This window comes from Colletotrichum jinshuiense, chromosome 8 (genome assembly GCF_051148585.1).
Source record: "Colletotrichum jinshuiense chromosome 8, complete sequence".
In the NCBI taxonomy this organism is placed as follows: Eukaryota; Fungi; Ascomycota; class Sordariomycetes; order Glomerellales; family Glomerellaceae; genus Colletotrichum; species Colletotrichum jinshuiense.
In genome coordinates, this window is record NC_139315.1 from 1,010,513 (window position 1) to 1,030,269 (window position 19,757).

Consider the following 19,757-nt stretch of genomic DNA (forward strand, 5'->3'; position numbering starts at 1 on the left):
TGATGGGGAAGCTGGATATAATACGAGCTCCAAAGTGCTGGGCCCACTGATCGCCGTTGATGATCTTCATTGTCCCCGGTGGATGACTCTTAGCTCTTCGTATTCTCCAAGATCCAGTGACCAAAAAGTCATATATAATAAGCCCAACAACATAGTCGACTAGAACCATCTACTTTTTTAACATCACACCTAAGTTTATTTTACCTTACCAAACCAACAAAAAACACATTTATTTACTAATAACCTTAAAAAATCGCCAACATGAAGTTCGCCGCTATTATCTCTTCCGCCACTATCGCTGCCGCCGTCGCCATTGGCAAGCGGGATGTTACCTTCAGCGTTTCCAACTTCAGCGCTAGTTGCATCCCTCACAGCACCCAGTGCTCGTAAGTTTCTTTTGTCTTCAGATACTTGCAATGAAGTAACTAACTTATCCTTCAGCATCGGCTTTACCGTCATCCAGCCCGGTACCATGGAGACCACCGGTGTCGAGTGCAAGACTCTCGTCACTGCCAACAACGACGGCACCCTTCCCGACGTCAAGGAGGCCGCCTGCTCTGAGTCTTCCCGCACATTTGACCTCGTCCGCAATCCCGAGGGTATCACCATTACCGTCTCCCAGCCTGTCACCCCCAGCAGCAACCAGACTGGTTCTCACCTCCTCCCCAGCTCTGACTTTGAGATTTCCAACGAGCCTAACGCCGTTGTTGAGCGTTACACCGGCCCCGCCGCCTTTGACCTTGAATAGGTTCATTTTTGATTGCTGATAGGGTCAAAATGGGAACTTTTACTTCATTGGAAATGAAAGTGCTGAGACTTACATGTAGAAGATAAAGGAGAGAACAAAAGATTGTAGAACAATTTGTATTCTGAACTGTATTTATAAGGAAAGATACTGCCAGATTGAATTCAAGGAGGGTGCAGGGAATCAAAATCATCCATGTTAACTTTGATTGAATGTCTTCATGGTTGCAACGTTGCATTAGATAACAAAGGGCCACGTCCTACGGTTTCTAGCTTGGAAGCAATGCAAAGTGTAGCTGAAATTTTATGTAAATAGCGGAATGTATCGTCGTCACTCAATAAATTGCTAGTTTTGATCAGCAGAATTCAGCGAAATTGGGACATCCATGAAGCAAATTGGACTGAGAATTGAAAGTATCGAAGTGTTGCAGAAAAACAAGATCGACTGATGCTATATAAGCTTAAACTTTGTTGCGTGTACTATTCCAGAAAAGAAGAGATGATTGAAGGAAATAAGGGAAACAAATCCAAGCAATCATGGGAAATGAAAAATGAACAAGATCCTAAGTGGTGTCATGCCACTTTAGTCGTAAGAAAGTAAATTTGAATCTCGCGACACAAACCATTTTCATGATGCCTCATTTAGTGACGCGGGAGGCCCAGTACTGGTCGAGGTTCTTGTACACATCATCAACTTTGCTGTAGGGGTCAGTACTGGCCATGAACTTCACAGCCTCTTCGATAGCAGCGTCGGAGAATGGTCCAACTCGTGTGCGCAAGTCTGCCATGACATATGGCTTCGCCCTCCAACGCTCTTCCATGGGGTCGATGAACTTGGTCTCGTTGTAGCCAAAATCCGGAAGAACAGTGACGTTGAAAGCGGCCATCATATCGCTGTCCTCGTGAATCAGGTTGTGGCAGTGGAACATGTATACACCGTCCCAAGGTGCGTAATGGGCCTCCACAAGAACGGATTCGCCTCTCCCCAACCAGACAACGTCTTTCAACCCCTCTGCTTCGTAAGGCATCACACCGCGGTCCCCATCACGGGCAATGACCTTGAAGTCAACAAGATGGACGTGAATGGGGTGCGACCAGCCGTCGGAGCTGTTTTCAAGTTCCCATATCTCGACTTTGCCTCTTGGTACGTTGGCCAGAATACGGTTTTCAGCATCAGCGAAACCTACGCCGTTGATGCGCCACTCTCCGTTGGTGCGATGGAATCTGAAGTGGTGGTCGATAACATTTCCCCCGGATTCAGGGAATGGGACTGTACGGAGGACTCCAGGAACCGTGGATGTGTCGGGACTGGTCAGGGTCGTGCCAACGACAAATTGCATCACCTTATCAGTGTGCAAGTAGTCATCCTCGACGCCGATACCGCCTGCCCTAGGAAAGTTCCGGATCTCGAGCCTCTGACCTGCATACTGAGCAAAGTCAATGACGATCTCATACCGCTCAGCCGGCGAAACATACTGGTTGTTGTTAGCTTGATCTCATTCCCAGTTGAAATATTGACTTACAAGGTCTGAGACCTGCACAGGCTTCCCGAGAAGTCCATTATCAGAACTGATGACTTGGAACGGAAGCTTTCCGTTTACAGCGTTGGAGTTGACAAGATATAGAGCAAATGCGCGAGATACGGCTGCGTTTAGGAATCGAAACCTGTACTTTCGGGGCTCGACATTGAGGAAGGGCCATGGCTGACCATTGACATGAATAAGATCACCCCAAAGACTGTCGGTTTCTCCCTTTGTCGAAAACAAGGTACCGTCATTGTTGTACTGTTTTGCAGAAAGAACGAGAGGTATGTCGTAGATACCATATCCCGAAGGTAAGTTGAGAGCGTTCTCTGCCTCATCGGTAATCATATAGGCCCCAGCTTGACCCATATAGGCATTCTCAGCGGTCTGGAGCCTGGCTATTAGGGCATAGTTTGATGGATTATTGAGATTGCAGGTTGACTTACAATATGCATGGCATGGTCATGGTACCAAAGCAGTCTGGCCGACTGCTGATTAGGGTAATAGTAGTCCTTGTACTCTCCCGGGTTGGTGATGTCCTCGGCCCATCCATCGAAGGGAGCGCGAGAGTAAGACCCATGAAGATGAACAGAGTTCTCAGCAGCAGCGTTGTTGATGAATCTTACGATGGACTCCGTTCCGCGAGGGATGATCAGTGTTGGGCCCGGAGAGATTCCATCATATCCCACCAACGTAGCAGGGCGCAAGTTGGGATACACAGCCTGGCTGAATGGCTTGATTTCTAGTTCGTAGTACCATATTTCCTTGTTAGTTACTGGGTTAATTATCTTCCTAAGGCAGTCATTGTGTTAGATATATCCTCGCTCGAAGTTTTCTTGGAGTTCATACTTCGTGGGCTCCTTCACTGGCGGAATGGGCAGAGGGACCCTGTAAATCAAGGCGTACTCAGGGCTTTCCCAGTCTTTCATGAGCGTGAAAATATCCTCAGGATCATCTTCTACAACCTGAGCTAGGGCTACGACCTCTTCCTCTGGGATATGTGAAACGTGAGTATCACTGAAGGAAGAGTTCTGAGCCTGGACTAGACTTGCGGAAAGTGCGGCTTGGAAAAGCGCTAAGGTGAGTTGCAACCGCATTGTTTTTGTGAGATATTTGAATAAATGGGTGTGAGGAGTTCGAGTAATGCTGCGCCAGATAATCGTTGGTCGGCTTGTTGATCGATATATTTCTTTAACTTTTAAGGTGAGAAGACGATCGTTCTTATAGCAGAAAGTCAGCAGGAACAAGAGGGTTAACGAGAATGGAAGATAGTTTCTGAACCCACACTTATCCAGCCTCGACGCCTACATCTGCTCGATACTGATCAATGAACTTTGGAAAATCTCGTTCCGGTATTCTGATCGTGAAATTGGCGTCCATGCCCTACTTTGCAACTGCAACTCTGCAGGTATCCAACGAAGACGTCGTCTTTCATCCCATGATAGGAAATCACTAGCCGATGCGAGCGAGCTCAACAACTGCGAAAATCGCGCATTCCTCCATGCAGTGCCAGTCACATTTCCACTGAGCACTTCGTCTTGTGATGCCATATTCATCATTGCGTGCTGCGGGTCCGGCGTCAATTCGCCAGAACAGTGAGTCAATGAGATCCACAGAGATAATGACAGTCCAGTCTTGCATGCAATTATTTGTGTAGCAATGACTAGGTAATTTTCCCAGCCCATCGTAATAGTCCTTTCATCTTAGTTGTGTTATAGATTGCCGTGCTGGGATGGCAGACGAGGGTATACCTTGGCAAATGCAAGCCTCTTCGGCAATGATACGTTCAGCTACCCAATGGCTAGTAGAGAACAGTCTTGGAATATCTATGCATTTCTAATCAATTTTCTGAATCGAATAGCATCCGAACCAATGTGAGCACACGGCTTGGACCAGGAGCCCAGCGTTAGGCCTAACGGACATCAAATCGGAGTGTTAGTAAACCCGAATGAGCCGAATGACCTCATTCAAGGGTACATATGTAATAATTGGCCAAAAACATTACTGTAGTCACTTTGGCTTGGGTAAAATATTTAATTTGGAGGGTTGTATTGATGTGTATCAAGTAACCATTTGTACCTCAACGGTAAATCATCTTGGTCTACTTAGTCAAGTAAAATACCCTTCATGTTGTGCTCGATAGCAGGTGAGACCGTTAGTATCGCATCGTCTAAACGGACTTAGTTTTACTCAATAATCTCTTTCATGGCATAGGCTCGCACTCGCATTCCCTTTGTAGCGTCGACTTCGAACCCCCAAGCCAGCCCAGTCTGGCCAACACTCAAGGTACCCACAATACCTTGGAAACCCGCCGGACTCCTCAACAAACATGGTCAGTTCACTTGCTTCCTCGTCTCCTCCAAAGAAACCTTAGTGAGAAGCACTTTAAAAATGAACCATCGATCTAGAACCGAGTTCGTCTTGCATGCGGGATGGAGACGACCCGGCTACTACTCTGCCGTTTCGGGCGAGCTTGCTCCATCCTCCATGGCATGGAGAGAATCGTAAGCGGATAGTCGGTGACGCTTTGATATCGACAAACGGTTTCCCCGCGCGGTTAGCTAAAGATACTGATAAATCCCGCGTTTTTCACTCTTGGGTTGGAGTCTCGACACTACCAGAAATGACAACGGACCCACATATTGTCCATGTGTTTGATCAAGGGGTTGAATGGCTTGAAAGCCGTCCCGCCATCGCCAAGAGTGTCCAACATGCTGGAGATTGCGTCGCGTCATGCGTCTTCGTTGCAACCACAGTCCGTGCCCTCGGCCGCCAACTTAGAAGGGGAAAAGAGAAACTTCAAAATGGTATAAACAGCCGGACATATACATTATGGGGGTGGTAACGGCTTCTCTTGAAAGGAAGGTGGTAATGCTAACCGTCCTCCAGGCCCATTACTGCGGTAGTCTTGGCGGGAGTGGCCGTCGGGACCTATGACTCTCGCAGGCAATACAAACGTGGAGATGCTGCATGTTCAAGGTAAATATGTGGATTTTCTGTGATTCAAGCTTGAGTCATGGGTCCGTGCGCGACTCAAAATGTCCGCAATCACTTGTCCAAAGCTCCAGGTGGAGGAATTGTTACTTAGCGATGGCTGTAGTTGTTGCCAAGAGGTAGCATCACCGTTCTGAACGGCAGGTTTTAGCTAGCTCAGTATGACCCGTCGGTAATAGTTGCAGGATTATAGCATGCGATGCTGGACATGGAGAACCTATACCGCAGAGAACTCTGAGCGATGCGTTTCTTAAGGCGCTACAGAGTTTTACTTAAGAGTTGTGGTTGATCTTTTCCCTATGTTAGAGCCCGAATTAAGTAGGCAAATCGGTATTGATTAGTTAGATCGCGCTGTTTCCGTTATCTGGTTTTCTTAGCCGACTAACAGGTGCGGTTACAATGAGACGACACTTAAAAAGAAGAAGAAACCCCGAGACATGTGGCTGCGCTTGGCTTGAAGGTTTAGGCGATTATTTGCGCTCAACGCATCACACCCTGGTTAGAACCAATGAGGGGTTCGTCAATTCGTTTCCCATATCATCCCCTGAGCAAGGATCCTCCCAAAGACCTCTTCACCATTGCCCGAAATGATCAAGAGTCCGGGCCGTCCCAGTACCTTGGCAGCCTAGGTTGCATTCCCCCATCCATTGCCACTCCCCGTTTTTGGGGTCCTTGAATCAGTATCCTGGATTGGCAGGTTTTGACGACTCAGTTTGCCTGCAGTCCGAAATCACCCGGCATAGGTCACCAATTATAGACCTGCAGCGGACTTCGCGGAAGCAGCCCCGGGAACAAACCATGCGAGAGAGTTGTAGGCAGTGGAGCCGCAGGCAGTGGAGCCGCATCCTGAGTTACAATGCTACACTCATTGCTACCTCCATCATGTAAGGATATGACACCGCGTTTGCAACACTGGTCTAGTCACGCGCATGGTTGAGGCGAAATGGCTCAATTGCCTCTTCCGGAAATGGCATTAGAGAGGAATCGGCGGGCGAATCGACAGGCAAGTCATGGACAGCGTGATGGGGCACGTCAACTCTTCCCTGCGATGCACGGACTCGCGTACCATTTGCCCTCGATAACCCTCGCGACTTACAGAGGAACAATTCATTTGAGTCTTATGACCGGTAGCCAGAGGAACCCAGAGGTCTCGAATTGCACAGCGGTCCACGTCGGTTAACCCAAACCGAGAATACCGACTTTGCAGAGTCACCCTGCAGGGTATCATTCAGCGCTTATAGTTGTCATGATGAGAAACACTTGCGTTTGATGGAAAGTTGTATCGAGGAACACAACGGAAGATGATGACAGTCCGGTCTTGGCAATGGTCGTCGAGACGGGTGACGAGATTGGCTCTACAACCTCAGTCCTTTGTGGATGCAACTCGCAGGATATTTCTTGTGTCCCGGTGATTAATCTTGCGAAAACCGAGACAAAAGGGGAACTAGAATCGAGCGGAGATACTGTAATACAAACTTCGTACGTATGCTGTCGATGATAAAACGAGAAATATTCCCACGGGAATACGGAATCTGGTCCTCATCGACACTCTCTTCACTCGGTTGAATATCACATTCCTATCAGAATCTCATCATGCATCGTTTCCGGCTTTTTATTGCTCTTTGGGCTCTTCTGTTAGCCTTTGTGGCGTCTCAAGAGGCCCCTATTTGGGTCCAAGGTGCGCTCGAAGATGCCACAGCTACGGATGACACGTTCAACACTGGCGGTACAATCGTCGTAAACGGCTTCACTGTGAACGTCCCGAAAAATCTTCTAGTCCAATTTCCGGCTGCCTGGGTTCCATGGCGGGAGTTTGTTGCTAACAAGGCGGACTTCACTGGTTATGAAACTTTGGTATAGTTCTGAGAACTTGGGTACCTATGGTACAGTTGCACAGACCACAGCTAATTTTCTTACTTCCAGGTCATTGGCAACAGCATCAATGGAGAGCCCCGTGTCGCTCAGGTCCAACTCTATGAGTTTTTTGAGGGCCTCAGCAGTGGCTTTGTCGAGGCTGTGGACTTTGCAGATGGAAGTCTCAAGATTCAGAACGGCCCTACGGTACGGATTTCCGATCCGAATGCCGTTTTCTCAAAGGGTTACACGGGCGCGCCGTTGATGACTGCAGATGACCAAAGCCCCAGTATCACTTCGTTCTCCGGCTTTCCCATGTGCATTCCTAGGAATGATACAGACCCTCTCTGCCCTCTGACCAATCGCCCTTTTGCTGGCCCTGGTACTTTGTAAGTCGAGTCGTGCAGCAAGAAACACCTGTAATACTAGTCCTGCTGACTTTCATTTGTGTAGCACTGCTCCAGACCCGGTAGTCATGGCCCCATTCCAAGCTGGAGACTTCATCACTTTCTCTGGGTTTCGCCGAGGCGCTGAAGTCATTGCGTTCAGCATTGTTGCCCAGAATGTTCAGATTAATACTCTTGGTGACATTGTTTATGTGAGGATGGAGCTGGGATTGCTGGGAATCGACAACCCCAACCCCAATGCTGAGATCGCAGAATCTCGGGTACGCATCAACCCCCTCCCCCTTATATTTTAACCTTCAGGTTTCACGATGAACTTTGTGCTAACTACCCTGGTACAGTTTATAGGATTTGTTTCCAATAACCGTGCGACAGTCTCATTGTATGCCATGGACGTCAATCCTTGCACGGGCGCAACCACTGACCGTATCATCGCTTCAATGGGTCTTCGTGGTGGCCGAAACGCTCAGAACAAGTTCGAGTACCGCAACGAAATTCTCTTCCGTTACACTCAAGAGTACCGCGTCACGGCCGAGATTGACGGCGTAACCAAGACCCGGGTCACAAAGAATGGAATCACTGCCGGAACATACGTGCAGCCCGTCAATGTCTGGGTGCCAGGAGAGCAGGATGTTCCTGGAGTCCCGCCAGTTTCATATGACTTCTCTCAGATGGAGTTCCTGACGAAAGGTGTTGGTGTTGACGACGACGGCAACGTTTGGGGCCCCCTCGAACCATTCCCCCAAACTGGTGTGTTCATCGAACCCCCTGTCTGCGCAGCAGCTCGTGGCATCATGATGGAGAAGCGTGGCCAGATTGGCCGATGGTACGGCCGGGCTCGCGCTGACGCTATCTCGCAAGCCCAGAACGTCGATACCACTGAGGCCTTTGTCAATGTTGCGCCCGGAGAAGCTGCTGCGATTGCAGAAAAGAAGGCGGAGGAAGAAGCCGCCATTAATGGATCATTTTAAGTCCTCAAAGGTCGTCTAATTCGGGAAATCGACCATCAGCGATTTACATCTGACTCATGAGCCATATTTGGTCTATCCATTGCCCTCTAAAACTTCACTCTATTTTACTTCTTTCATTGATTCTTTCTTTCACGACAGCTTCATTCAATTTGTGCATAAGCTCCTGGAAGCCGGCTTAGCGTGTGTTAAAACACATTACTAGCCAGCCAGATGCCTACTTATACTAGATTGTCGGCCCCCTTTGATTTAAGGAGAATATATGACTCTTTTACCTGCAATCATTTATGCCCACTGTGGGCTCTTGCGAACCACGCTACATGCCTTGGAGTAGCTTTTGGTATTTAATGTGTACTACAGTGACCTGTGAAAAAGTTACTAGTAATTTTAGATTTAGTACCATTCGTCTGTGTCCGTCAATGCTCCTTGAAAGTAGCGGGAGTTAATTAGTCAGCAACATTCACTCTTTGTTCTATCTTAGATCAAGATGGTTTACGGAATGGACTCAGATATCGCAATTGACTTTTTCATTTGGAAAATCTCCTACTATGTGTTCATAACCTGTCACAACAAAGTTGAAACACTGTTGTTTATGTGCAGAAACTGTGCTTATATGACCTCGTAACATAAACCAATTCGACGTAATAGAAAGAAAATGTGGGAAGACAGGCACATGAAGTGTGTCTGAAGTATCTCAGCCTGTTGTCCTGAAGATGATTGAGTGCTTCAAGCATGCAATCAAGCAGGAGTGTTGACGGTAATGCTGGACGAGCCACTGCTGAAATATCCTTCAGTGGCTACAATCATGTAGTTGTGAGTTCCAAGGTTGAGTCCAACTGACGCCCAAGCAGCGAAGTGATTACCGGTCGTCACAGTGCCACCGGTACGTTTCGAGGTTCGCTAGTATGTCGAGTTAGTATAGTTTCTTTTACGAGACATCGTCGAAATATGAAACTTACAATTGACCAATACTGTTGGAAGGTGCGAGTGCCCTCGATACTCGGCTGGTTGACACGGGTGCTGACGTAGATATCATATGTCCCACCGTCACTGGTGACTGAACCCTTCTTCGTAGCAGCAGAAGCCGGGTTGTAGGTACCGTAGTTCTCCACAATGTAATACTCGATCAAAGGGTTCTGCGTCCAGCCATAGACAGCAAGGTACTATTACTAAAATCAGTCTCATATGCCTATTTGCCGGACACCGCTGATGAATTCACAGAGGGGGTCCCATTAGTTGTATGTTTATAAACTTACGCTGTTGCCGTTAGGGCTGTAGGTGCCAGAGTAGTTAATGGTTCTGTGAATAACCGTAAGCATGCTCTTCATGTTAAAGTGAATTTAGTTTGTCTTACTTAGAACCTCCGGGGTTCCACCCCTTGCCTCCAACAAAGTTTCCACCTCCACCTCCCCAATTCACACTGTACGAGCCACCAGCACCGTTGGTGTATGTGACCTGAGATCCTCCATCGGTCCACCAAGAGTAGTAGTATCCGTTGTGGTACCCAGTCGAACTCGGAGTCGATTGACGCTTTTCAATGAGATCTCCGGTGGGGCTGGCAACGATTCCGACGACAGTCGCGAGGGCGACGAAGAATCTCGAGAAAGAAACCATAGCTATTATTGTGGTGTATGAAAAAAGACTCTTTTAATTGTGTCGTTGACAATGAGATGACCGACGAAGCTGGCGATGTACTATGATAGTTATATATCTTTTGAGGTTACGCGTAACGGATCAATCTCCTGAATGAGTCGCAACCGGCTAAAAGCACACGGATACCCCTCAACTTCAACATGTAACCATCGCAATTCCTGATGACATTGTCGACATTGCTGGCTAATTGCAGGTCAATCATCGCGATACATTGGCTGCCGCGCGTCGGCATTTGTTACTATAAGTCTGGTACACTAAATGCGTGGGACCTTGGCACCAGGAGATGAAACTCAGGCTAAATTCAAATCCGTTGTATTTCCACCGATGGAATCCGGGGTACAGCGGCACTTAAACGCCTTCACAGTCTGACTTGGCTATGATCTGCAAGTTGTCCCGCCCTTGCAGCGGCTAAAATATGAAGACAGTATTTACCCGCTGCCTAAGCCAAAAAGGCTCGACGCCGCGTCAGAAGGTAGCCTTGACTACCAACTCCCAGATATGGCTTCGGAGGAACGGAAGGCTTTGGTATTAATTACGAATATGTGCATTGACTGACCGTTTTGTAATTATGGCTGACAAAACCTGTGGCGATGGGACGGGAATGAAGTAATTAGTAACTTGAACGGGCGAGGGCGGCTGGCCCACCGAGGCCGTTTGAGACTTCTGCTCCTGTGTCGCTGAGGCAATCAGGGCATCAAGACCTGACCTTGATAACATATTGATTAGGTTTTATAATAAACGGTAGATGTAGCCCTGATCAAAGGCTTCTCATCCAACTAAGAAGACTAGAGACGAAGAGGATGCTGCGCGCTAGTTTGCTTGCATGTTTGGAATTTGTAAGCGAGCAGCTGTTATAAAATATCTATTACATATCGATTACATGATATGTTGATGGCTTCAATGCCACTTGCTACATCGCCACTGGCGCGGATATCGAGATCAATACCCAGGCATCGGCACTCCTGACCCTTATCGGCAATCTGGGTGATCTTAGGTGCTTGACAAAATGCAACGTGCTGTTACGTAAGAATGGTTCCGTTGAGATATATATCAACGCCAGCTCATGCGTTTTCCTCTAGTTCCTTACCGACTAGATTGGATTGTTTGTTCTCCATAATTCGGGCGGACGTTCAACGTGCCTGGAAATTGTTACCACATTGGAGGCTACATGTGATACTTAAACTTCAACCTCGTAAATTCGCCACACACGATCTTACCGCAAATGGAGAGCATTTTAAGTTAGGGGTTAAAGATGCATGAGAATAGTTTTCCTAATCTAGGTAAGAATATATGGATAGTGAATTCTATTACCACTTTCGTTGGCCATATGAATATAGTGCTTGTTTGATGTATGACAAAGGGTTTACCAAGTACACACTTTAAACGGTAAACTCGTCATGTTCAACTTCCGATGGCGTACCGGATGCTTTCTCTTTGGTCCCCTCGTGTGAGCTGTATTCTTGGTCAAGTTGATTTGCGGGAAACACATGGGTCCTCCATGCCCTCACTGGTACCCTTTCAGAGAAGAAAAGCAGAATTTCCTGGGTGGTCCTGCCCGAAGTTTCGCCCACGCAATACCATGTCCAAATCAATGCAAGGCATGTGGTGCCAGCGTAGACAAAACCGACCATAGGACCAAGACCAGCATCATAGTAGAGGTACGGTGCGGTGAAGGATACCAGCCAGGTCGTGAAATAGAAAATAACAATGCTTGCTGACATAATTTTATTTTGATTGGGACCGACCGCCATCTCTCGAGCAATGGTGTAGGCTAGCGGGCCGAGACCGAAGTTGAAACCGACGACAACGACGAAGGAGAAAACCACAATGACATACTGCGTGGCGGTTGTCAATGGCTTCACTCCCACTCCGCCGATGATGAGGAACGCCACCAACATCATGCAGTTGGTGATCATGAGGTTTATGCGACGACGGACCTTGTTCCCAGTCACGACAGCGGCGCCGACGGCAATGATTTGAACGATGTTGACGATGAGCTGAACAAGAAAGGGGTCACTGACGCCGATGGCCTGGACAAAAACTACGCCGTAGACGTAGAAAAACAGGATGCCGCAGATCTGTTGGCTGAACATGGCTCCGGCAGAATATGTAAACTTTCGCCTTTCGATTGGATCCGTAAATAAAGCCCCCCATGACGAAGCTTCGGCGTGCTCTACCTCGGCATTCCTGGCGTTCTGGGCCACGGTCATATCGTGAGTTGGGTCGTAATCGGGCTGGCTTCTGTTGATTTTGCGAAAACTCTGCTCAGCCTCGGCCGGGCGGCCTTTGAACATGTACCACAGAGGACTCTCTGGGATGAATGGGAGGAAGGCGAACATCATCAGGGGAAGTACCACGAGGCCTCCCATGGGAATACGGTATGCCAAAGAACTCTTGATCTTCTCAGTGCCTTGATTGATTCCCGATGCAATCAACTGTGACCAAGACTGAAGGAACTGGAAGCACATGAGGGCCGGTCCACGGATTCCAGAGGGTGCAACCTCGCCGATGTACAGCAAGGATGTGACCGTGAACTGGCCGACACCGACGCCGATGAGGATGCGTCCAACAATGATAATGGCTTCGTGATTGATGGTGTCTGCAACTTGGCAAATGCCACCGATGAGGATACAGAAAGAGGCCAGCCAGAACGTAGCTTTCCTGCCCCAACCATCGTTGACCGGAGCAGCAATAATCGCGCCCAATAAGTCGCCAATATAGATGGCTGAGGCCGTAAGAGACTGGAAGGATGAAGGCAAGGTCAACAGGCCGTTTTCATCACGGTGCGTCCCATAATCATTTTTGAACTCCTGCATGGCTAAGACTCCGTTGTAGTACGTATTGTCATAGCCATAACAGAGTGCGCCGATGGCCGATACGGAACAATAAAAGATTGCCCATCGGTGCTGCGACCATGTTTCCCGCATTGTCATTTGCATTTTGTAAACAAATATGGTCGTGAGAGATGAATTTGGGGCTGTCTTTTTAAAAAGAAGGAACAAAAGGGGCAGAGCAACACTAGGGATTGAGCCTAGTTGCAACGTTGACGAAGGTGAGATCGAAAGTCTGGCCGTCTGTAGACTTCTTTGACAGTGTTGGGTGGTCCGATGTTGGCTGTGAATGGTCCTATGAACGGTCTGATATTTGAAATCCCGGGAGTCGGATCTGGGGTACGGGGTAGTAAATCTGGGGAAGAGAATTGAAGAATCCGGGGCAAGTCATGGTGTTTTAAACCTTCGGGATATCTAGTTTTGACGGAGGGTTTCCTAAAACGGACAGCCCGACCACTCCTACTGTCAAAGATTATCCCTGAAAACCACACTACCCGTAATGAGATCAATAAGCGTCCTGTTTTGCCACGTCCATAGATGCTGCTTGAAATGAGTAATTACATTGCTAGAAAAGCCATATAATTAGTGGTAAAGAATCTAACATGTCTGCCCCCCATTTCAGAAACATATACATGCTTTACCGCGGCCTTCTGGTTATTTTTTCGTAATTGGCCCACATGAATCCTGAGTGGCTGTGTTACTTTAGAATATTTATGGGTGCTTCTAGCATTAAAAATTATCTTGATGGTCTTTTTCTCATAATTTCAGTGGATTCACCTGTCGCGAGGTCCCATGCAAAAGCGGTTACAAAACGTCTGTTGATAAGTCATGGAGGGATTATAGCGGGTACACAGCATATCGATCGGGTCATGTCACAGTTATTTTCCATTACATATCATCTCAGTGTATTCAAACCCCACGAAGAGTTAAGTATTTGATCCCTCATCGAAGCAGCTTCTGAAATTTGCAAGCTGCACGACCCGTCTCAGTTGATGCTTTAATTTACGCGATTTGATGCCTGCATGTCAAGAGTACTCCCCCTTGCTGCCCGCTCTTCAAGAAGAGCTCGACCTGAATATGATGTTAGCGAGGAACGGGCGGCGCAACTATTGGAGTTTGCGCTTACCAGTTCAAGGTCGGCCAGCGCAGCCTCGGGCTCCTGTTCTGGTCGAAGCTTTCCAGCAGAGAGGCTTGCCCTCCAAGCACGCATCTCTGGAGGAACACCTGTTCTTTCATTAGGTAGTATCTTGACCTCGACCTGGCCATTGCGAGAGATTGTCACTTTTTCATTCTCAATCTTGACCCAGCCCTCTTCACAAGCCACAGTCCATTCATCCGCGCGCAACGTAGTGCCTCTTGATATTTGAAAGACCCCCGTGACACCAGATCTTGTCTTGAGGATGACATCGGCCGTATCGACAGGAGGAAGATAATCTTGGATCTGGTTGGTGAAAGCGACGAGTGTGTCAATTTCGTTTCCAGGCTGCGCGTCAAGCAAGTACCGCAGGCCAGCCATGTAGTGGACTCCGCCATCGAGAAGATATCCACCCTGGTGCGTAGGGTTTCTCCGCCATTCAGTAACTGATTTCAATGTTAGGAACATTCCGGCGAAGTAGTGTTATATTAACTCACGGTTGAATTTCCAATTGAGCGGAACAATGTCGTGTTGGCGCCCCTGAAACCCTATTATCCTACCGAGTCCCTTAATCTGCTCCGCGCCGAACTCGTAGCTCTTCAAGAACCGCCAATTCTCTGCAACTGCCCATGTAGGGCCTTGAATCTCGGTTCGGTACCAGTGAATGAGTGATCGGGCCTCCTCGAGGTTCTCAGCTACGGGCTTCTCAGAGAGTACGTGCTTGCCGGCCAGTAAAGCGGCCTTGATGTACGGTGGCTGGTTTGCAATAGGAAGCCTGTCTGCGAATTAGCACCCTTTCCACAAGCAACGCCAACGTCTACTACATACGATATGACGACGGCTGATATATCTGAACGCTTCAAAAGATCCTCAAATCCTTTTTCTGTGTCATCTGAGTACAGTTCGACCGCATTCGAGACAGTGTCGGCGATGGATTGTGCAGACGTGATTGACCGCGAGAACACTGCCTTGAGAACAAGTCCCTCGGCAGCCTCGATGGCGGGCTATAGAGTATGTCAGAGAACATCCCTTGAACGAAAACCACGACGCGTTGGCTCACCGCGTGCTCCTCTCTGGCCCAGATTCCTAGGATAGGGTTGTCAGTATAAATGTAAATTAGCAAGGCAGGATAGAAATACCACCTTACCTCCCCCGACGAGCGCAATAGATATAGACATGATAGGGCTTTTGTTATGGTAAATCACTGTATGATGCTAGTATTGATAGAAGCCATGAACAAATTCCATCACCGCTGTGTCTCAGCAGTGTTTCCATATAAGCATTGCTGGACTAGGACGGACGACTGAAGGCCGGTCTGTCTCACACCAGCCTTGCCGAAAGGGGTAATCCGCCTGGCCAGAACTCACAACAGCCCACATGCGGCCGTCGATCAAGAAGTGCCAAAATACCTATATCTAGATGCCTGCGGGGAAACCCAATGGGGAAACGCCGACATGTGGAGGCGGACTAGTGTAGATGAGCGTGGCCCTCACCCTGCCTTGGCCAAGACTCCCCATCCCGGCTAGTAACATGACAGTCTTGGCGATACTTTTGTATACTATGGACAAGATTAAGTGACCAGGCATAAAAAGGCAAGATACCAGGCTTTGAGGGGCGACCGAAGTTAGTTTCAGTTGGCATAATCGCATTCTCGTCTCGTCTACTACTAAGCGAATCTATTAGCCATGTCTCTCAAGGTGCTGCAAGTCGGTGTCATTGGCGGTGGCGATGTTGCCCAGATAGTCCACCTTCCAACATTCATGTTCTTATCAGGCCTTTACAAGGTGACTACCATCTGCGACGTGTCGCAAAAGACAGCAAATCACTGTGCGGCAAAGTTCGGAATCCCTCGCGCCACGACCGACCCGGGGGATATCTTCAACGACGCAACCATTGACGTGGTCGTCGTGTTGACGTCCGACGAATACCACGCCCCGTACGCCATTGCCAGTCTCAAAGCCGGGAAGAGCGTCTTGGTTGAGAAGCCAATTACGCTTAGCCTACAAGCGGCGCAACAAATAATAGAAGCTGAAGCAGTGGCTCCGGACGGGGCTCGTGTCTTTGTTGGTTACATGCGGCGCTACGCACCTAGTCTGCAAGCCTTCAGGCGCGAGGTAGTATCCATCGATAGCATTAAATACGCCCGTGTTCGCGACATCATAGGCCCCAACGCCTACTTTATAGGACAGTCCGGGGCAGAGCCGACGAAGTACTTTGACGATATACCAGTCGAAGCCTCACAGGACAGAAAGACACGATTGGCAACATTGCTAAGCCAGGCGTGGGGGGCACCACCAGAGACACTTACCCCGGCGCAGATGGACTACTGCTGCCTCCTTGCCAATCTCGGGAGTCACGGCCTCAGTCTGATGAGAGAGGTCTTGGGTGGGCTGCCAGAGACGATCTTGGCTTCAACGGACAACGCACGATGGTACACGACCATGATGGAGTACAGGAAAGGGCCCGGCCCCAACGACCGCTTCACGTGTCTTTATGAGACGGGCATCGACTCGGTGCCGCGATTTGACTCTCAAGTTGCCGTCTTTGGGGAGAACAAATCTGTTTCGATCTGCTACGATACCCCATTCGTCAAAGGCCTCGGGATCACGGTCGAGATTGACGAGTTTAACGAACACGGGGAAAAGACACATAGATCCCTCCAAACGTCGTACGAAGATGCATACACGGCTGAGTTGAGAGAATGGTATGAGACCGTGGTCAATGGAAAGGAAATCAAAACATCTGCCAAGGATTCCCTGGAGGACCTGAAACTATTCAAAATGATGATGGACAAATACCCGGAGCACAAAAAGGCACAGAGGCTGTCTTCTAGCAGTATGGGCTTCTTGCCAAGTGGCCCTTGATGGAACAGGCATCTGGTATGTGGGGCTGGATCTGGCACAAGCTAGTTTATTATTCTACTATCGTAGGATTGCAGATGGTTCGTCGGTTCAGAAGAAGAGCTCCAGAGTAGTCAAGTCATGCTTTTATGTGGCAGTTACCAATCAGCCAATACTGTCAGGTTAGTGACGTGGTTATTAAGTAGCCCATGTAGCCCCAAATCGAATGCCTGCTGAGGGTCTGTCGTAAGGATTTGAATATTACACCTGCCCTCCATGAGTTACTGAACAGTGAGACCCCCTAAAGCCCCGGTAGGTGGGAGACTAAACTTGTGTTATCCATGTGACGGGTCAAGGATGATTCTTTGACAACCAGCAGGAACGGCTAATTTTATGGGCCTTTATCACGTAGACATAAATCAATCATTTTCTCTGTTTCTTCTGTTTGCTAATTGAAATAAGCCAAAGGAAGCAAGGTTTGATTGATGCTACTAGAAGACTAATCCCCAAACTACGGCCTGCCAAATCTGACCAGACGCTTGAAAGATAAAATAAAGGTTTATTTATAGGAAACGCCGTCTCCACCGTCATCCGTCGTACATTATGTATTTCCAGTTTCAAAAACTATGAAGTGCGGACAGCGCAAGTCATGGGCAAGTCGCCGGGGTTAGAGTTGAACCGCTCCATTGTCCTCAGCTCAAAGCCCTTTGATGCTAGGTCAAAGTCAAAGTTCCGCACCAACGTTGAGACGAGCAATAGCTGCTCGTAATAGGCAATGTTTCTCCCGATGCATGCGCGGGGCCCCGTGCTGAACGGTAAGTGAACCTTAAGCATCTTGTTCTTGTCTCCCTCGAGCCAACGTTGGGGGCGGAACTTCTCGGCATCCTCGAACGACTCGGCGTCGCGCAGCAGCGTGTAAGTCGGCACGGATACAGTGACCCCCCCGCTGACGAACTGCCCTGCAATCATGCGCCCACCCTCTGGTACAACACGTGGCAAGCCCATAGAACTTGCAGGGCGCACACGGAGAGATTCCTCAACACAAGCCCTGAGGAATGGAAGCTGGCCAACAACGTCATATGCCGGGACAGTGTCTACCGGTAGAACAGGGTCCAATTCTTCGCGGAGTTTACAGAGCACGTCTGGGTGCGTGTAAAGCAAGTAAATAACGTTGGTCAGGGCGGCCGTGGTGGTCTCGGTGCCGGCGTTCATCATGACGGAACACTCAGCAAGGAGCTCGCCGAAGGGCAGGTTGACAGGCTCCCCGTTGCTCTTCATCATCAGCTTTTCAAATATGTCACCCGACTTCTCAGTCGAGGAAATGCGCTCTCTGGTACTGTGATAGATGATGTTGTCAAAGTCTGCACCTGACTTCTTGTACGGGTGCCAGGACAGGAGCTTCCGAGTTAAGGACAGCAGACCGGGCTCCATGCCCAAAATTGTGTTGATATGTGTGGAATCAAGAAGCGATTGGATGAAAGGAGCCTGGTATACCTTGCCGTCGGTGGTCTCGGCGTACACAATATCGCTGCCGCGCTCCAGGCATCTCATGGACTTTCCGTAGAGCATGCTCGAGAAAGCGTCAATGGTGAAGTAGTTGAAAAATCGTCGCATGTTGATCACCCTTCCATCTCGTTCGTGTGCTTTAATCTGCATCAAGAGGGTACGGATTGTATCGGCAATGATGGGCTCCAGTTCGGCCAGAGACTTTTGCGCAAAGACATGAGCTAGCAGCTTACGCTTCCTTTGGTGCTCCACCTTAATTCTCTCGTCCGACATATGGCGGAACTCGCCAGCTCCGCCGTCGTACCACGCGTCCTTGAGGAAGTTGGCGCCATGGCCGTATATGTCGTTGACAGCGCGGGGGTCTGATATGGAGACGTGGGTTGGGGCGATACGGATGTGGGTGCCGAGCTCCTTGTGAGCGTCATGTACTGCCGAGTAATGCTGGTATTTCAAGCAATGGAAGATGCGCCAGAGAGACGACACACCAGCTAGCTTAGGGCTAGGAAATTTTCGCAGACGCTTGCTGTCGATGAGGTAGCTTGCTAACGGTGCAGCAAAAGCAAACCACAGGATCGCAGCTGGGAGAACTGCGTCTTGGGCATCAGCGTCAAGGGGCCATCTGAGGGGACAAATCTTTGGTGGGAGTTACCGAACAAGACGAGCATGTTTGCTTAGTTTGAGACTTCGTACAATGTTTTCAATGCTTTGAGGATGTTGTTTACTTTTATACTAGTAGGTAATGAGACCAGACGAGTCGGAAGATACGAGCGCCTTACCCTTCTTTATATATCTAAATAACTGCCCCGAACATCAATGCTTTTCTAGCCCTTGGGCTGAGTGACAACCATCTTTTCGTGATCTGTATGATTTAGCCCGTAACGTGGCGTCATTTACAGATTAAGGAATCCCGTGAGTGCTCGAGTTTGCAAGAGCATCAAGTGGCTTATTCGCTAGGCCATTGTTGTTAGAGAACCGTGATGCAGCTCAGTAGGCCAAGGAGGCCTTGCCTAGATTGGTAATTCCGCTACCCATTTCTCAGTCCGACAGTTGCGTCTACCTTTCGCTTCGGGCTTGCAGTTGGGGTGGCCCAGGCTTAGCTTCATGTGCGCTGGGAGAAACAAGCTCGCTGTAGCCCGCCATGTGATATCAGGGAAGCGGGCTTGCATTCTAACGAACGTCATTTCAGTACATGAAGTGGCACATTATCACAAGGCACCATGTTCCTGACGGGCTGACGGGGACCGACGGGGTACCCAATCGAGCAGGGCCGCCTGCAAACTGACACAGCGCCCGGGTTGGAGCCAC

The 19,757-nt window shown here is 48.9% G+C and overlaps 8 protein-coding genes across 8 annotated transcripts; 3 read left to right on the forward strand and 5 right to left on the reverse strand.

The window, feature by feature from the left end:
* Positions 1 to 261: 261 nt before the first annotated feature.
* On the forward strand, positions 262 to 748 carry EsH8_VIII_000287 (uncharacterized protein; the record flags this gene model as incomplete). The annotated part of the gene is made up of 2 exons (XM_083269329.1): positions 262 to 386; positions 442 to 748. 2 exons carry the CDS (start codon positions 262 to 264, stop codon positions 746 to 748), a joined length of 432 nt encoding a protein of 143 aa, XP_083129097.1.
* A 634-nt stretch (positions 749 to 1,382) lies between these two features.
* EsH8_VIII_000288 (multicopper oxidase family protein) lies at positions 1,383 to 3,364 on the reverse strand (the record flags this gene model as incomplete). Its single annotated transcript, XM_083269330.1, has 4 exons — positions 1,383 to 2,219; positions 2,268 to 2,654; positions 2,714 to 3,059; positions 3,117 to 3,364. 4 exons carry the CDS (start codon positions 3,362 to 3,364, stop codon positions 1,383 to 1,385), a joined length of 1,818 nt encoding a protein of 605 aa, XP_083129098.1.
* A 3,490-nt stretch (positions 3,365 to 6,854) lies between these two features.
* Positions 6,855 to 8,490, forward strand: EsH8_VIII_000289 (uncharacterized protein; the record flags this gene model as incomplete). Its single annotated transcript, XM_083269331.1, has 4 exons — positions 6,855 to 7,115; positions 7,185 to 7,504; positions 7,569 to 7,782; positions 7,861 to 8,490. The coding sequence occupies 4 exons, from the start codon at positions 6,855 to 6,857 to the stop codon at positions 8,488 to 8,490; spliced, it is 1,425 nt and encodes a 474-aa protein (XP_083129099.1).
* Positions 8,491 to 9,225: 735 nt separating this feature from the next.
* On the reverse strand, positions 9,226 to 10,101 carry EsH8_VIII_000290 (glycoside hydrolase family 11 protein; the record flags this gene model as incomplete). The annotated part of the gene is made up of 4 exons (XM_083269332.1): positions 9,226 to 9,387; positions 9,447 to 9,650; positions 9,744 to 9,786; positions 9,842 to 10,101. The coding sequence occupies 4 exons, from the start codon at positions 10,099 to 10,101 to the stop codon at positions 9,226 to 9,228; spliced, it is 669 nt and encodes a 222-aa protein (XP_083129100.1).
* Positions 10,102 to 11,519: 1,418 nt separating this feature from the next.
* EsH8_VIII_000291 (uncharacterized protein) lies at positions 11,520 to 12,956 on the reverse strand (the record flags this gene model as incomplete). The annotated part of the gene is made up of 1 exon (XM_083269333.1): positions 11,520 to 12,956. One exon carries the CDS (start codon positions 12,954 to 12,956, stop codon positions 11,520 to 11,522), a length of 1,437 nt encoding a protein of 478 aa, XP_083129101.1.
* Positions 12,957 to 13,973: 1,017 nt separating this feature from the next.
* On the reverse strand, positions 13,974 to 15,284 carry EsH8_VIII_000292 (Gfo/Idh/MocA family protein; the record flags this gene model as incomplete). The annotated part of the gene is made up of 6 exons (XM_083269334.1): positions 13,974 to 14,042; positions 14,098 to 14,552; positions 14,667 to 14,881; positions 14,935 to 15,110; positions 15,167 to 15,192; positions 15,254 to 15,284. 6 exons carry the CDS (start codon positions 15,282 to 15,284, stop codon positions 13,974 to 13,976), a joined length of 972 nt encoding a protein of 323 aa, XP_083129102.1.
* Positions 15,285 to 15,791: 507 nt separating this feature from the next.
* On the forward strand, positions 15,792 to 16,970 carry EsH8_VIII_000293 (Gfo/Idh/MocA family protein; the record flags this gene model as incomplete). The annotated part of the gene is made up of 1 exon (XM_083269335.1): positions 15,792 to 16,970. The coding sequence occupies one exon, from the start codon at positions 15,792 to 15,794 to the stop codon at positions 16,968 to 16,970; it is 1,179 nt and encodes a 392-aa protein (XP_083129103.1).
* Positions 16,971 to 17,570: 600 nt separating this feature from the next.
* On the reverse strand, positions 17,571 to 19,117 carry EsH8_VIII_000294 (cytochrome P450; the record flags this gene model as incomplete). The annotated part of the gene is made up of 2 exons (XM_083269336.1): positions 17,571 to 19,030; positions 19,102 to 19,117. The coding sequence occupies 2 exons, from the start codon at positions 19,115 to 19,117 to the stop codon at positions 17,571 to 17,573; spliced, it is 1,476 nt and encodes a 491-aa protein (XP_083129104.1).
* Between the last annotated feature and the right edge of the window lie 640 nt (positions 19,118 to 19,757).